General features: G+C 35.2%; 1 protein-coding gene across 2 annotated transcripts in view; it reads right to left on the reverse strand.

Annotated features, from left to right (window-relative positions):
- The window catches only part of tg (thyroglobulin), an 81,008-nt gene that overhangs the window by 37,821 nt on the left and 24,276 nt on the right, over positions 1-18,911 (reverse strand). The window contains exons 1-17 of one of the 2 annotated variants that reach the window (XM_087286111.1): positions 17,385-17,560; positions 16,763-16,906; positions 16,215-16,397; positions 13,242-14,279; positions 10,595-11,191; positions 10,272-10,505; positions 8,908-9,045; positions 7,200-7,277; positions 6,975-7,075; positions 6,763-6,883; positions 4,412-4,615; positions 4,131-4,334; positions 3,882-4,027; positions 2,365-2,521; positions 2,050-2,214; positions 1,559-1,708; positions 1,252-1,416 (exon numbers count right to left, since the gene is read on the reverse strand). In XM_087286111.1, coding sequence (XP_087142237.1) covers positions 1,252-1,416; positions 1,559-1,708; positions 2,050-2,214; positions 2,365-2,521; positions 3,882-4,027; positions 4,131-4,334; positions 4,412-4,615; positions 6,763-6,883; positions 6,975-7,075; positions 7,200-7,277; positions 8,908-9,045; positions 10,272-10,505; positions 10,595-11,191; positions 13,242-14,279; positions 16,215-16,397; positions 16,763-16,906; positions 17,385-17,412 — 3,853 coding nt within the window. In that variant the 5' untranslated portion in view covers positions 17,413-17,560. 2 annotated transcript variants of the gene reach the window in all.

The raw sequence follows: 18,911 nt of genomic DNA on the forward strand, positions 1-18,911 counted from the left end.
AGAGCCTCAGGAATTGGAAAAAGCCTGGATTGACCTCCCCCAGATCCATAGCGATGCATTATAAACATCTCAAAATTGATACGTCAAAAAAAATAATAAATTGCCTGTAGGGATGCTTCGATCAGGATTTTTGCAGCTGATACAGAGCACTGATTCCTTGTCATGGTAATCGGCTGATAAGAGTATTGATTCTAATGCTTCAAGCTTTATAATGCATTAAGCATATTTTCCCTCTGAGAATAAAGCTTAAGAGTAGATCTCGCCATACATAAGCTTGTAAACTACTAAACAAACACCTGCGTTTGGTTCATGAGATTAGCCAGATTGCAGATTAGTGATCGGCACTATTTACACTACTTAAAAATCACCCAAACTACTGCCACACTGTTTAAAACAGTGGTTCTCAAACTGTGGTACGTGTACCACTAGTGGTACGCAGGCTTAATTCTAGTGGTACATGGAGGAATCCCTGAATAATGAAAGAAAAAATGAATTTAATTTTAATTATTTGATGCGTACGACTACGATAATACCAATGTGATCAGCATTGGCTGTTCTCTAAAGCCTACGATCAAATCGCTGTGCTTAGAATGTTTACTTTAGTGCATCATTTCATTAGCTGCTAAAAACCAATTCAATTGGCGCATGACTAGAGAAAGAGGTGTATGGTGCTTGCAGAGCAGATACGTGTTAGAGAAGTGTTCCCCTAACATTGGACCACAGACTGGCTCTTGTCTAAAGATCAATTGGTACCAGGATGCACAAATAATCATAAATTATTTATGTTTTATTTATAATCTCAGTCTGATTGATCATTAAAAAAAAATAAAAATGATTCTTGGTCACTTGAGCACCAAAATTTGACCAACTGGCTAGCAAAACAAATAAGTACTGCATCACGATGCGCTTGTGTATTCCAGACGTCCCCAATTGAAAACATCTTAAATTTTCAGAATGCCGCACCACAAGTCACATGACAAGAACCGACTGATCAGCTTTATATTTTGTATGGAATATAATTTTGTTGAATGAATATGACTCTGCCTGGAACTGTGCAGTGCTGTAACTGCTTATTTTGGCCAACTATGCTACTTTATTTTAATACTGGTCATTATGGTTGTACTTGGAAAGACAATATTTTTCTGAGGTGGTACTTGGTGAAAAAAGTTTGAGAACCGCTGGTTTAAAACATATAAGCTTTTATTTATTTATTTAATTTTTTTACTATGCAATAATGATGGTGCAGGATACCTTTACATTCTTCAACAGTCAACAGACCATCAGATGACGTCCAAGTAAGTTCCTCCCCCTGTGCAGAAACACACCTCCATTTTCCAGACACAGGGTCCTTCTGTGCTGATAGGAAGTCTCCTTTCGTTGTACAACTCAGTTTACTCTTCTTGCACTCAGTAAGGCCTTAAAAGGACAAAAAAATGTCTAAACACTAAAAACAGTTTAAAAAAATTCCCAAACGAATCACTCCTATGCCTCTGAAAGCTGTGATTTACATTTTGACCGAGTTGCCATGTATAACTAGTTAAATCTAGCCTTTACTCACAATGAGAAGCACTGAAGGCTCCCTGGGCCACAGTGGAGGTTCCTGCGGGACAGGGAGAGCAAAAGACCTGCCCTTCATCCTCTTGAAAAGTATCACGCGGACACGGAGTACACACACCACCACTGAAAAAAGACCCAGCTGGACACAACACTGTTTGTGAGAGAGAATAAAATCACAAACACAGAGTGATTAAGCAAGACTAATGATAGTGCCAAGTAGAAAAAGAAGGTAATGTTTGAAATACAGAAAATATTGATAGATAATAGATATTACATGCATTTTAAAACATTACATACATCTGTCACAAACACATTTCTACATTTTTCGCATGCCACGTTTCTATTTTTGCATAAGCCAGTAGGGTAAAAAATGCACCAGTTAAAGAAAACTTTATAGGTGCATATTCGGAAACACCAGTGAAGCTATTTTCCTTTATGGTGTACAGGCCAGTCTGTCATTAAGATGGCCGAGTGGTACAGAAGCCAACCTACCACACCCAGTGGATTGTGGGAGCTGCGAATAGCCTGTCATACAGCTAAATGAAGGAGGACTGGAGAGAGCGAGAGAACGGTCGGAGAGAAAGATGGACTGGTATGACCCACTTAGGATTAATTTCTTCAAACCATTTAACAACCTCTCCTCGCTAAGAGCCGTATCTGAAAAAAAAAATGCATGCATATGTTCAGAAAGCATATATTAGTGATTTTGTGCAATATTTATGTTATGATTTTGTTATTATCGTAGATATAAAGTATATTACATTTACAGAAAATTGACTAGAACAGGGACATTAAGGATGCTCTAACCAATGTCATGGAGATCAGGAAGAGCAGCCAATGGTAGGTCAGAAAGGCGGGCCATTAAGGTGATGCGTGCAGTGACTTCCTTGTCATTCGAACACTCAAGAGACACAGACGACTCGTCACAGACTGAAACAGAGCTGGTCTGGCCTGAGGAGGTCAGCTAACAAACATGAAGACACAAGTATGCAAATTAATAACACACATTTATTCAACATTTTAAGACATTTAAACTATGACAGAAGGCCAATATAAAAAAAGTGTGTCTTTTGAATGTTTTTTTTTTTTTTTAATTGAATTCATATGTGAGATGTATTTTATAGAGCAGCACATTTTTGTGATACTGTGACACCTACATATTAAATATGATACTTATGATGCAGTTTGTGTGAATAATACCACTTGCACATTATAGTGTTATTTACTAAAAGTGCAATAGTGGGAAATAACAGTATTAGATTAAAAAAGAGGTTTTCAAAATAGGGTTTACTAAAGAAAGATCAGAAAAAATTATCAGATTAGAGTAATTCTATGTTAATTATTTTGTGTTCTTATACTTTTTTTCCTACAAAGCGGTTTATGAATATACAAAAAACTCTTACATTATAAATCATATAAAATAAATTATAAATAAATTTAGTAGGGAAAAACATTCTACAAAAATTGAGCTTTTTCTGGGCTGTCAAAGTAAATCTATTTGTTTAAGATTAGATATTGCAAAAAAAATTATAATCCTTAGACAAACAATCCTGTAAAACTATAATAATAGAAACCTTAACAAATGTAAAGTTTAAATATTTAATATAATGCACATTTACATTAATTATATACACTAATCCACTACCAACTGAATTTTATATAGACACACAGACAGACAAATGGATACATACATACCAAAATATATAAATATAGATGTATTATTTCAACACTTTTCTTTGAAATTTGCTTTAGCTTTAGTAGAACCACGAATTAACAGCCAAATACTATAATAGTATTATAATAGCATAATAATAATAATAATGATAATTAAGATAAACTCACTGAAACAGCTACAAAGTATTTCTTTTCCGTTCTACCTACACAGGTACTCTGTCTCCTACCAGAGGGAAGCAGTTTATAATGTGGAAACAAAAAATAAGTTGGATCATACAGAATTCTTTCCACCTGATTAAGGACATCGTTCTCATATAAAACATGAGGATTATAATATTCATCGTGCCCAACAATATTTCATCCTGTCCTTAACAGTTGCATCAACTTAGATTTAAACTGTACAGATGTTACTAAACCACACTGTGATACTAAACCTGCCAATGCTTTTAAGAACACCTAAAAAAACAACATCATAAAACTTCTTGTTTACCCCAAAGAGACGTGACCTCCATAAAATAAACGCTTAAAAAAATAAGATGCTTATATTATTTTTCTTGTGTTTTTAAAACCGTTTTAAAACTTAAAAATACATATTAATTATTTATAAAATGTTTTTAATAATATCTGTCAGTAGACGGTTTATATTGTACCTGTAGGCTGCAGAGGCCTGTAGCTCTCATGTCTCTCAGCAAAGCAGCCTGTAGATCAACACTCTGAGTGCTGCAACTCTGCTGACCCTCATTCAGAGACAGCTGGAGCTGCACGCTCACCTGCACTGTCTGCAATACCTGAGGCTCTGATAGACATCACAGAAACACAGATGCTCAGAATCTAGAGCAAAAGAAAAGCTCCAATAGCGTTATAACAGGTAAATAGGACAGCGTGTGTGTGGCCTTTACTTTGGCAGGCATTAGAAAGTGGAGCATCTTCAAGCCAGTTTTTCGCCTGGGGATCACAGAGGAAGCTGGCGACAGGAAGGGTGTTGACGTAACTTTGGTCACAGTACAGCTCACAGCGCTGCATCTGCTGACCCGGAACATTTGTAGAGCTACAGAGTACGGCACCATGAGAAATGTCTCCAAATGGAAGAGGGCACTCAGGAACTGAAAATAAACAAAATTGATGGCAAATGAATATGCCAAAAATGTAAAGAAATGTAAAGTGTGTTCTAATAACTTACTGTTGCAGGCTGGGGTTTGTCCTGTGCTGCGGGGTGATCGTGTCATTGGAAGCTCCTTTCCACTATCAGAAACACACCAACAATCTGACAGGTCACACTGCAGGGGTGAAAAGTGCTGCCCATCCTGCACACATTCAGGCTCATACCCGAGAGCAACTTCTCTTTGCAGTGCCAGAGTTTTCTGCAGAGAACACCAGCCTGGACCTACAGCACACAGCAAAAGACATGAACTTGTTGAATATATGTTCCTTCATGGGTATATTTTTTCAATGCCTTGCTTAAAGATATTGTAGTATATGTTAGTTCTGGAATAATATTCCTATCAGATGTTAAAGTACGATTTGCTTTGAGTTTTGGCAAAGATTTTCAAAAATTTTCAAACTCATGCTTGTGAACCAATGGTCAGATGTAAAGAGTTGTATTTCTATGAACTATGTTTCTTGTTATAATTTATAAGCAGTTCATTTATATCTATATATAAAATATGCAGGTTTTCTCTGCATAAAATCCTATGAAAACTGTATGCTAAGAACAAAGTATGTGTAGTAAGCTTGTTTAAAGTGTTTTAATCAGACTGATAATAGAAGGCTATATAAAGCCAGTCTACTTTTGGCCTTTTCATAATGCTAACATGGTCTAATGTGTTTAAACAGTCCCAAAAGGCTAAATATTTTCTGTCTGTTGACTGAACATTTAATCATCATGGGATGTGTTGTGAGAAAGTGCATTAAAGAAAGTGAGAAAATGCATGTTTTATCTGCCACCCAACATTCTTTTCCTTTTCTTGCTTTCCTGCTTGGGTGTAAACTATTTAACATAGATTTGTCTATTTGATAACACTAGTGTTTCACATTATTCATTTGTATTTAACTGATGTAGAGGGTAATGAATTAAGAAGAAAGTAGGGCTACACAATATATCCTTTTAGTAAGAATTTGTTAATGTACATATCTGCAATGTTGCGTCAGAATTATGAGGAAAAAGAGTGGATCGAACAACAGTTGTCAGTTGGTTCACAAAATGAGACACAAACCATGAGGAGATCCATGATGTTATAGTTTACAAAGTTAAAATGCAAAGAAATAAACAATAAGTAATGTAGGTATAAGTAAGTGGGTAAGTAATGCGGGTATGTCCAGTAAAATCTGCACATACCTACATAGTAACTTAATGCCCTGCTACATGTGTTTTTCATAATTTTATATACACATAACCACAATTTGCTATAACATTACAAAGATAATCGTGTTTAAAGAAACTTCTCTCCTCCACAATCTCTGGATCTGAATGCAGACACAGTGGATAGCAGTGCATAGACTCACCCAGTAATTGGGTCTCACAGCTTGGCAGGCCTGCTTTGCTTTCGGAAAGCACATGCTCTCATGAATAATTATGAAGCAGGGTCTTCTCATAGGATTTGAAAACTTCGCTATGCATAATATTGAGAAACTGATGCGTCATCACTCCACTTGCAGTTTTGCACTACGTCACCGATTTTGATCCCCAAAAATGATTTTAATCCCAGAAGAGGAAATTAGCTGTCGAAATTATCCTGGCAGGTGCTAAGGTTGTCTTAACTGGTGCTCAACACACACAAATCTGTTAAAATCTCCAAAAAAAAGTACTCCAGGGTTTCTTGAATCTTTAACTTTAACAATAACAGAGTGAAAGTTTATAAATTTCATGTGTGACTGTGTGAGTATTTACAAGAAAATGTGTCACTTTAATATAAAATGTAATGTTTAATTTATTTATTTATATGACAAGGACGAAAGTGTCATTTTAAATTTGATTATTCAATTTATTTACCTACAAGCTATTATACTGACCAGACAACCATAATGAACTGCCGATTTCATTCGTATCTTTGCTCTTTTGTATTTATGAGTTCTTATATTTTATGCAGATGCTTCAAAATCATCACATTAATCTAAAATGATCAGTTGTTCCCAAATGGAGTAGCTACATTGCATATATCACAGGAAAACTGAATATCGCAGTGTCAGTTTTTTTTTTTTTACGATTTTTTTTTTTTTACGATATCTTAAAGACCTAGAAGGGCCTCTGAGAAATCCACACACAAGAAGTCACAGTAGCATTTGAATGGATGCTAATGACAGATTGAAACAGGCTGCAAGATAGAGTGCAATGGAATTGTGGGAAATGCTGGTCTTTTAAGATTTTCCAACTTCAATGTTCAATGCAATGCTGAAATGCTGCTCATGCCATGGAACGCAACTCATATTACGTTACTTCTTTTCTTTCTTTGGCAGTAGGACAAAGAAAGACCATGAAGTGTTTGTGATGTTGTATGAAATCACATTTTACATATGGATAGAAAAAAGAATTACATTGCAGTTCTCCAGAGGAATTGGTGATGGCTGGTTGAATGACTCGTCCAGTTATTGGGCTCACACAAAACCCCTGCATATGGCCAGAAGTGGCCTTCTGGAGTACTGAAAACTCACCATCCTGCAAACACATGCACACATACGATAAGATATTTTTATTGAAATCCACAACAACAATGATGCATAGCTACAATAAAAAAAAGAATCCTCACCTCTTCACATGACGGTCTGTATGTGTAAGTGATATTAGAGCTTGTTTGTCTCCAGTCAGAGAGCAAAGTGTGACTTTGGAGCCTCTGGCATAAAGTTTGGCCTGGGAGAAAAATTGTTACAAATCAGATTAAATACATATTTACACTCCAAAAGTGGCAAACGCCAAACCTCCTCAAACTACTTTAATATTAAGACTATAAAGAAACATGAGACTGGATGCTCACACATCTGAGGTAGTGAGGAACGAGACGTCAGAGAGTCAGCGATGTATTGACCCTCTTCATCAACACACCAACAGAGACCTTTCAGACAAAGCAAAAACAAGTAGGTGATCTGCACATACATTTTGCATTATTGTTTGCTCTGTAAGAGTTATATTTTTGTTAAAAAAATAGAAAGAAAATCTGGATATACCTACACATAGTTGAATAATAAGCTTTCAGTCCATGGAAATGCCATACAGTTAGATACTATTTATGCTCATGGATGTAAAATATTGGTGGAAAAACAGCCCAATCAGAATGAAAAATGAACCCTAACCCACATGGGATCTTTAATATGCACACCCCAGGCTACAACTGACTAATTTATAAATGTATTCAGCAACAACCCAAAGATGCATAAGGTCTGTTTAAATGCAACTTTTTTTATTTTAACATGTATATTGTGAAATTTGCAATGCATGTTTGTAATGAGGCAATAGACACGTGTAACCCAGCATGATACAACAGTTGTAGCTAGGCCTGTTATGATATCTATTTTTTGTTGTATGATATTTTGCACCAAAATATGTTGCGATAAATGATATTATTGTCATTTTAAGACCATTTTATGCCACTCATTATATCAGTGGTGGATTTAGGCATGGGCAATATTGGCGATCACCCAGGGTGGCATCTTGCATGGGACGGCAAAGGAGATGGTGCAAAAAAAATGATACAATTTACTTTATGCAAGTGTATTAATTTAGAGTGGTAATCCCAGAAAGACGATAGGGGCCATTTAAATTTTGCATGCACAAGTTTGTCATTCTCTATGTGCAACTGTAACAATTCTGGTGAAAGCAAACTGACGCATGCTCACAGAAAACACTTCCTATGCGCATCATGATAAAATATGCAAAGTTCCTGCGCCATGAAAACAGAGTAACAGCCTTTTTTGCAGAGATGTCGGCATGCAGTGAGTTTTGCAACTCAACAAAACTAAAGTTTATGTAAAATGATGATAAAGTAACTTTCACTAAGCTTGACTATAAAGTAGAGATAAAGAGACAGGGAGGTAAGACTTCAAAACATTAATTCTAAGCCATGAATCAGGTCGAAGACTACAGTTAATTCTATAAAACATGTTTATTTTTATGTATTCTATAGAATTGTAATAATTAAATACATGCAAAAGATTTCTTAAGTAATCTTGGCATATCACTCCATTTGTTCCATTTGAGGCTGGGGGTTTGGTGGATGGTTCCAAATAATAATGGATGGTCCAAAGAATAAAATATAAAACCAATAATTTTTTAATCTTAAGAATATTTAATTTAATTAACCATTTTAGCAATGTAACAATTGGGCACTGGAATCAGAATGTGAAAACGCATAACCTAAATAAATAATAATAAATGTAAATAAAAAGTGCATAATAAAAAGTAACAGAGGCTGTAATATCTGGTACCAGATCTTTTTTCAGTTGTCAGGCACCCACATGAAAATATACTTAAGGAGTGGATACTATAAATAGAGATAGAGATGTTGCACAATCAGCTAAACTGTTGCTAGAACTGTTTTTTATGTATGGCCGATATACATTATATCACCAAAAATGATTGAGGCCATGTCCACGTGTTGTGATTTTTATGAGAGGCCTAGCTATAGAAGACCAAAAGTGTCAATAATAAACAAATGCTCTAAAAAATATTATGGAAAATAGCCTTACCTGTGCTTTGGTAGCACTGATTAGGCAGCCACTGGCCATAAGCGTCACACTGTGGGATATAAGGCTGGTAACCCAACATTAAACTTTGTCTATCTCTGTCACTGGCCATAAGTCTGCTCTGCCAGTAGAAATGCAAGGCTGTCAAAAATAGAAAGCATGCTCAGTTTTAGTTTAGAAGCAATATTAAACCACACTAAAGATATCGAATGCATTCTCTCCCATTTTAACATTGTTTATAAAGAGAAAACAACACCAACAAACAACATCAGGAAAAAAGCACAGTAGGGTCTAAATGTCTACCAAGTTTTTCTATTGTAAAATTAGCAACATTATAGAAACATTGGCCTGTAAAAAGTGTCACATTGTTGGTAGGACTAATTATCTTATTTTAAAAAGTGACAGAAACTGCTTGTACTTCTACTTTATAACATTAATGACTTTTTAGCACTTATTTTATAGTCCTGTTACATATATGCATTGTGGGTAATACCTACTGTAGGTACTAGCCATATAGCTACCCATAATCCTAACCAAAATAACGTTTCAGCTTTTTTAACAATTAAGCACCTCTTATTTTACAGTATGTTTAATAGATGTGTACCTACAATGTACTTGCCTCATAAAACACTGGGTTTTGTATATAGATAACTACATTTGAAGAGTTCAGATGAAAAAGTCTCTAAATGCTTGAAAAACATCAGAAATGTTCTTCTAAAACGAGCGTTTTTCTCAGGTTCCTGTGCATAGGTTCAGTATTTTCACTTTTATGGCAAAGAATAAGTTCTTTTTTTCTCTTTAATTAAAATAGCTAAATATAAACAAAGGATGTTCAGAAAAATGCTAATGGTAAAAGAAAATTTCAGATGGCATTTAGAGGCTTTTGCTTCTGAACTCTTCAAATATAGTTATCTTACAAAACCCAGTGTTTTATGAGGCATTGTAGGTAAACATCAAGTAAACATACTGTAAAATAAAGTGTGTTTAACATTGCTTTATTGGCAAAAAACCTGAAACCTTTACTCAAAAGATTGGTAACACTTGATTTTGATGGTTCATTTGAGTATTAGTAGACTGTCTGCTTAATATCTGTTGATATGCTCCTTCTACTAACATTTAACTGAATATAAGAAACTTTTAAGTACATGTCAACTTGCACTTACCCTAACCCTAATCTACCAGTCTACTTATATAATGAGAATTAGTTGGCATGTAGATGTAATGTAACTTAAATTCAACAAAACGGACCATCAAAATAAAGTGATCAAAAGCTTTTTCAGATGTTGTCTCAAACGTTTAAACCCAATCACACTCTCCACTGAAGTTTCCTCAAATGTTTATGCTGACAGATAAAACAAAGACTGTACTGGAATGAGCTGCGAGTCTCAGTGCTGAGTCGGTGTTGCTCAGCAGAGTCTGAGTGACAGGGATCATTGAGGATCTCGTCTGCTCCAGCTCCTCAGGGCTCAGATACACACTCTCAGCCAGCAGAAAACCATAACCCACAGGCACATGTGTGCTGTTTGAGGCAGAGATCAGCTCCTCTGCCTGCTTTAGGAACTCAGAGACCTGGCTTTGAACCACAGAGCAAGGACCTGGGCCTGAAAAGACACACAGAGGAGATGTAATGAGAACTCTTTCAACAGATTACAAAGAAATGTGTTGTGGATATGATAAACGCATAACTCACATTTTGGGATTTGCCCAACAGGAGCTTTGCTACCTGCTAGCATGTCTCCTTCAAGATCAACGCACCAACACTGACGTAGATCAAAGCTTCCAAGAGGAACGCTGAAGTCAGAGAGCAGACCTGGATAACCAGAATCATCTAATCTGATTAGTCGCCATAAGGATAATGGGTTCAAGTAAACTGATGGTCCATAAACCGCTTCACTGTTCCCGTCTAACAGATCTGATGGAATATCAGAGAACTTCTGAAATCTTGCTAGGACAGGGAACACTCTGTGGTGTCCAGTTTTGAACAATTCAGATACAAAGGCTCTGAATGATGCCATTGCTTGTGTGTTTCTTGCATATGTTTGTAGAATTCCCAGAAGTTCAAAGGCAGGCAGGTCTTGTCCCAAATTTATGATCCGTACCCACTCACGGTAGAACTCAATGGCTTGTTCTGGAGGCCCATCACACTGGATCTGGTGCCAGCTGCCATCATAGGAGCATCGAGGAATGTATATTTCAGAAAGCTGGGTTACAGAAGGTGGATCAGAGAGAAGAGAGCGGATTGTAGACTGGAATTGCTGAATCGCTATGGCCTGGCAGCTGGTTGGGCCTAAGAGAGATCATCAGAAGATTTATTTGTATTATTTTTGGTCAGATTTAGATTTATTTTAATATGCTAATATAATTTCGATTTTATTAAAGAGGACAAAATATAAATAAAAATAAATAAAATAAATAAATAAAAATTAAAATGTCACAACCTAACTTTTATATTTCAGATCTGAGTAAAAGGTGATATGGTATAATGTATATTATTGTAGAACAGCTTTTGTTGTTGGAAAACTGCATGGTTAATTTTACTATCAAGTTTCCATTTATTTTTAACAAGAATTTAAATAACTTTTTGTTGGTACTCTCAAATGGTTAACTGCATCTAAAATAAAAGTTTGCATATTGCAATTTACATACAATGTGTGTATGTTGTATGCATAAATAAATAGAAACACATAGAATAAAAAATTATACTATACAAATATTTGTTTATATGTACAGTATTTATGTGTATTAATACATATGCATAATAAACATGCTCTAAAAGGAAATTTAAAAAAAGTATATATATATATATATATATATATATATATATATATATATATATATATATATACATATACATATATATATATATATATATATATATATATATATATACATATATATATATATATATATATATATATATATATATATATATATATATATATATATATATATATATATATACATATTCAATTCAATACAATTCAAAATGCATAGTTCAATTTATTTTCAACCATTTACAGTATATATATTGTGGAAAATTAAATAAAATTACTATATACTATTATTTGCATTTTTATATTAATTATATAACAACAGCTTAAGTTTTAGAAATTGTGTTTTTTCTATCCTATATTAGTGTTTAATATAACAATATATGTTTTATAATTTTTTATTATAGTATTAGTTATTTAAGTTAAATTTAGTGCACTAAACTAATGTTACTAAAAATTAGAAATACAGGGTTATTCAAAAAAATCAGAACTACACACACACATATATATATATCACATATATATATAAGCACGCATGTATGTACAGTTGAAGTTAGAATTATTAGCCCCCTTTTGAATTTCTTAACAAAGCAAGGAAATTTTCACAGTATGTCTGACAATATTTTTTTTCTTTTGGAGAAAGTCTTATTTGTTTTATTTCAGCTAGGATAAAAGCAGTTGTCAAAATTATAGCCCCTTTGAACAAACCATTGATATACAATAACTTGTCTAATTACCATATCTTGCCTAGTTAACCTAGTTAAACTAGTTAAGCCTTTAAATGTCACTTTAAGCTGTATAGATGTGTCTTGAAAAATATCTAGTAAAATATTATTTACTGTCATCATGTCAAATATAAAATAAATCATATTAGAAATGAGTTGTTAAAACTATTATGTTTAGAAACGTGTTGAAGAAATTTTCTCTCCGTTAAATTGGGGAAAAAATAAACGGGGGCTAACAATTCTGACTTCAACTGTATGTGATAACAGCACTCCGTGCGACCAAAGGAGCAACCAAATAAAGCGATTAGCTCTTCTTTTGTTGAGTCTTCGCTACTCAAAGTTGTGGTATTCTTTTTGAATCACCTTGTCATTTGCAATTACAGTACCTAAATTTTAAAAAATCTGGTAGCATTTTCCAAATATTTTATCATTTGTAAGACAGAACCTGTATTTATGTGTTTGCCAGATTTATTTCATATAAAAAATAATAATTTCAACATGGAGGCAAAAGCAAACTTGCATTAGAAAACTAATAACTAATAATGTTTTAAATATGATTTTAAATGTCTTACTAAAGAATACTAACCTTTAAGGAGTCTGTAAGGTATAATTGATTATTTTGAATTAAATTACTGACAGAAAGCCTTGGAAAAGTAAAAGCACTTAAGCTCGATTAAACAAGAAGACATAGTCTCTAGAATGCATCATTGAGATGTTTGCTTGACTGTTTATTGCACACGTGTGAGATCATTTAAATGTGTGTCTAATTAAATGTATGAACACAGGAACAATGCTCCCCGGCTCTGTAATTAATCATCTGTGTTTAACGTGCAAGACTCACACTGAAGAGAACTTCCTGAACTCTGAATGCCGAGTTTGGTTCCAGATCTGTCCACGCAGAAACAACTTTTGCCAAGACACTGCCGTGCAACATAAGCACCATCAGTCTCACATTTAGGAATGAAGACCTCAGATCCTGCAGAGCTGCTGGCTTTCACTGCTATTGCCATCTGACGTTCTTTCTCGCACTGGGATGGGCATCTCGGCCTGGATCCAGTAGTGCGAGAACCTGGTACCTCCAGACCACGAGAGTCCACACACCAGCACTCAGAGCTCTGACACTGAACATCCTGGTACAGTCCATCCTCAGTGCACTGGGGCAGGTATGGAGCTGAGGTGGAAGACACAGGCTTACAAACATCTGATTTCAGGAAAATGTCACGAAACAATGAACCCAGCTGGGTTGTTTCTTCTGCCTTCAACTGTTTGATCACTACTTGAAGTGTAGAAAGAAAAGGCGTATTCTCAAGAGCCATTGAAACAAGCTTAATCATTTCTCTGTTGTTTTTCAGGTTTACCGATCGACCAAACGCATCAGAGATCTCCTGGTCTAGATTAAGATTTTCAGAGCTGTCTGTGAAGGTCTTAGCCAACTGCATTAAGTCTGTCACAACTTGGGTCAGACCAACCTGACTGAAAATTTTTCTGAAGCTCAATGTGCCACTGTCTCCAACAGTGCCTGAGAAGTTAAAATTTCCAGCGTTATTCAGGAATTTCCCTCCAAAAAGATTCTCCTGGAGTATCTTGGGATTCTGGGCGAGAGCTAAAGCCTTCAGGGCAAGAGCGCCAGAGGGAAACATCCCTTGGAGAACATCTGCCAGGATGTTTGTGACTTTTGGACGCTCCAACTCTGGCAATGACTGCAGAAGACCGGAGTTGGCCAACAGCTCCTGGAATTCAGGGCTGCAAGTACCAAGAAAAGAGACGGTGTCTTTGGAAGGGGAGAACACGTTGCTCTTGCTGAAGCCTCCAGCTGGGCCATAAAAGAGCTTGGAGAGGGCTTGTCTCCTCTCAGACAGGCAGTCTTTCACTCCAGTGCCTACACAAACAAAGATATACACCATTAATCAGTGCACAACCTTCTTGTTAATGTTTCTCTCAACAAGAATCAGGTAAACCAACATCTCTCAGATCTCAAAGACTAGATTTTTTAGCTTCACTAGTCCATTAATGGGTGTAATAAACTTGATGCTTTTAATCACAATGACTGTAGAATTAATCAAGACACTGCTTACAGAAGGCTTAGGTTGAATTACAGTAGTTATTGTTTGTTCATGTATTTACTGACATGAACAAACAATAAACAAAAAAAAATTTGTTCAGTTTATATATTTGTTAATGTTCATTCATTTTCTTTTCAGCTTAGTCCTTTTATTAATCAGGGGTCGCCACAGCGGAATACATGTTTTATGCAGCAGATGCCTTTCCAGCCGCAACCCAACACTAGGAAACACTCATACACTCTTGCATTCACACACATACACTATGGCAAATTTTGCTTATTCAATTCATCCATAGCACATGTCTTTGGACTGTGGGGGAAACCGGAGCACCCAGAGGAAACCAAAACCAACACGGGGAGAACATGCAAACTCCACACAGAAATCCCACCTGACCCAGTCGGGGCTCAAACCAGCAACCTTCTTGCTGAGAGGCGATCGTGCTACTCACTGTGACACCCTTTGTTAACGTTAGTTAATTAAAATAAAGTTGTTCCTTGTCAGTTTATGCTAACTCACAGTGCATTAACTAAAGTTAACAAGCATGAATTTGGATTTTAGTAATGTATTAGTACTGTGAAAAATAAATGCTGTACAAGTATTGTTCATTATTAGTTCATTTTAGTAAATACATTAATAATGAAACCTTACTGTAAAGTGTGACCAAGGCTTTTTTTCAAGCACCTGTCAACTTTAAGATTAAGTTATTTAAGTGTTTTAATGGACAGACTCTGTTCATGTTTTATTTTATGTCTATACATTTTAAATGCAGTTTGCATTTTTAAGGCCATTTTCTCCGAATTTCCTTTGTTGCAGCTTTTATATTTTTAAATAAATATATTTGAAAGTATTTACAGAGTGATATTAAGGTGTATGTTTGATCTGGCTGAACAAATAAACCCTCAGTAAAAACCTTTGACTAATGTCAAAATAAAATCTTGAACCTAAATTAATAAATTTTTTCAGATTTTTGTAGTACAGTTTTATGCCAATTATTAGATATTTAGATTAATTATTTCTTACTTGAATATTTAAACATACAATTTTAGAAAAAGCTAATACAAAAATGTTTGGAATTTTTAAATGTTTAACTATTTAATTGCTGTGTCTTGCTTTAATAGTACAATTACATCACCACAAACTCTAGAGTCTAGACTACAAACTAATTACAGCTCATAGTGTGCTAATACATGTAGTTTTAATGCACCAAAGAGCTTAGAATGACCAAGAGGCGACACTCTAGTGTAATTTGGGAAACAGCCACTAGAGGAAATTTTGGAAATGAAAACTCTAATAGAACAACAGCATAATATACGTCTGTAAAATAAACAATTAAAAGTGCTGATGATTGTGATAATAAGTGTTGTATTGTTGTCTTTCAGGTTGTATCTCAGCTTTAATGCGCTTTTTAAATAAATAAATAAAAAACAAAGCAGCTGCTTGCCATCAGACTTTCCGAAAAGTCCAAATATACAGTATGTGCTATAGGTGAATTGGATGAACTAAATTAGCTGTAGTGTATGAGTGTATGTATGAGAATGTGAGAGTGTATGTGCATTTGCCAGTACTAGGTTGCGGCTGGAAGGGCTTCCGCTGAGTAAAAAAAAAAAAATATATATGCAGGAATAGTTGGCGGTTCATTCAGCTGTGTCAACCCCTGATAAATAAGAGACTAAGCTGAAAGAACATGCCACATCATTCTGGAAAATAATATTCACACAAGTGCAAGTTTACACAAATTAGGTCAAACTCACTACATTTTGGTACTCCATTCTGTCGGGTGCCAAAGATCTCTTTGCCGTAAGTATCCACACACCAACACTGCCCACCAGACTGACATTGGGTTGGCAGATACGCCCCATTGTCGGTACAGGAGGGTACAAAGGAATTACCAGCCTGAGAAGCTGCAGCCCGCTCACTCTCACACGGACTGGGACCTTAAAATATAAAGGTTGGGTAAGTTAGAGTACTGCTATTTAGATATAATTTATGAGAGGTACATTTTACTTCTGCATTGCAATAATAACTATTTTTCTCTTTAAAAATATAGACATGTCAAAGAAACAAATCTTTATTTTCCAGCAAAAAAAATGTAATAAAATAAAGCAATGTAAGTTTATGACTTCTGTTAAAACTATTTAGAAGTGATGTTTAAAGATAAACCTTTGTAATTATTACTTTATATAAAAAATATATTTCATTTAGAAGCAAATGTATATATCTTTTAGGTTATTAGATGTGTTTTACTGATTCAAAAAACATCAATATATCAATATTCTTTCATTTTTAATAAAATGCATACATCTAAATTTTCCATTCATGGCCAACTGGACAGCAAGGTATCTACGGTTTAGAATCCGATACATGTTTGACTCTGCAAATGAACTTCCTGCAGTCTGGTCTGAAAATGCTGTGTCATACACCTCATCCAGCAACAGCTCCACACCTGCAAAAAACAAAGTCAGAATAATTCATTTTTATTGCAGCGCACAAAAAATGTCACAACTGTTCAAGACAAACTAATCCTGGAATAAAAACACTGAATCACACAGCAACTTGACATTTTAGTGATGTATTAATAAAACAGGGTCTGTATTCGCAAAATGTATTTAGTTAAAAGTAGCTCATAACTTGTAGATTTAGGACTGAGACTAGTAAAGAGGACTCCAGAATCACTAAGACCAAATCACAAGACATCCTAAAACGGCTGTTGTCTGCAATCTGTCTCAGAAAACAAACAATTTAAAGCATTTTACAATATCAAGTAGAGATGTTCTTATCAGGATTTTTGCAGCTGATACCGAGTACCGATTCCTTGTCATGGTAATCGGCTAATACAGAGTAACAATTCTGATTCTTCAAACTTTATATCACTTTGTCATATATAAGCACAATTACTCTTTAAGTATAAGATCTCGATTTACCTAAGATAATTAGGGATGTTGCAAACATGTACTGTTTGCTTTAAAAAAATAAAATAACAGGGGTGATAGCGTTCCGGCACCACGCCGGATTTCCGGCGTACTGTGGCTGCGGGGAAAAAAAAAATCAGGTTCACGGATATTGATCTGTCATTTCTCTAGATTCACAGAATTCACTCACTGCTGAATGCGCCGGATTGGTTTTTATTAAGTGCCATTTTGTGTGCTCGTGAATCATCTTTTGAGTGTAGACGCCATGTAAATAAAAGATTAATTGTGTAATTTAGAGAGCTTTATAAATTATAACGGATCTTTGTGAGATCTCTATGAACTAAGATTAGTGACGCTTTTTAGTGATAATAAGAGGAGCGTGCTTTGCACTTTCCAGGCTATAATCTATTCAGAATTTGTATGAAACTTTCGTTTTCAGCACATATACGCTGATATGTTTTGGGAATGACATCTGCATATTTACGCTGGGTTTATTCTCGAAATAACGGTGAAGCAATAGACGGGACAAAAATATATTTCCCCCTTCTCCTTAAACAACTTAGTGTTTCAGCTATGAAATAGTTCAGTTTTGTATGTAGCCTATCTTAATGGTAAAGTGTTTATATTTAGTTTCGTTTTTTATTCAGCTTATTTAGAAAAACGTTTGGGGCATTTTTTATTCGTTAAAAATAAGTTTTTTAACGAACAGCGCCCAGCGGAAGACCATCATTGTCTGTTTGATCAGTTTGCCTTCTCAGATCATCACGACTTGCCTAAAATAAAAGATATAAAACAGTTCAAGTATAAAACAATGGTAGGTTAAACGTTAAAGAATGTGTGCTATTAGGCGCATAGTTTGCTTATAAAAAGCTTGCAGGACATCGAGGCGCCAGAGCAATCACTTCCCAGACAGCACACATACGTTGGGCCGACGTCGGCCGAAGGTCAACACGTCGGCCCCTTTAATTCTAACATCGGTATATGGTCGGCCAAACATACGCATGATCGTTCGGTCGTGTGTTCTATTGTTCCAGCTCAACAAACGTCGGCTCTGCGTCGGTTAACGACCAGAGGCCGACGAAGCACTTCATAAGCACTTGATCTCTCATGCCCATGAAAGAATCCGGCAACATATTTGGTTTACAAGTAAGTTTTTGCGTGCATAATAAATTAGACGAACGCGACATGCGTCATGTGAACTGCGTCGGTCGGTCCAGCTTTAAATAGCCTACATTAATGCAGTAAAACTGACCAAAATGCCTACAATACATGATTTCAATTCATTAAAATATAAAAAGTTTTATTGTTATGCTTTAATAATGAAAACGTTGTTTTTTTCTGGTGTTAACTGCTGTTTGCTTTTTTTATTGTGGCTTTTTCTAATACATTTTTCCCAGTGTAAAAATCAAGTATGTTCTGCATTTCGGCTGTTTAATTAAAATAAACACCTTTTTACAGAGTGACATCTTTGTTTTATATATACTTGCATTTATATTTATTGGTCATTTATTTTTGACAGTGAATGCACAAATAAAGTGT

This window comes from Danio rerio, chromosome 16 (assembly GCF_052040795.2).
Source record: "Danio rerio strain M-AB ecotype USA chromosome 16, GRCz13ab, whole genome shotgun sequence".
Lineage (NCBI taxonomy): Eukaryota > Metazoa > Chordata > Actinopteri > Cypriniformes > Danionidae > Danio > Danio rerio.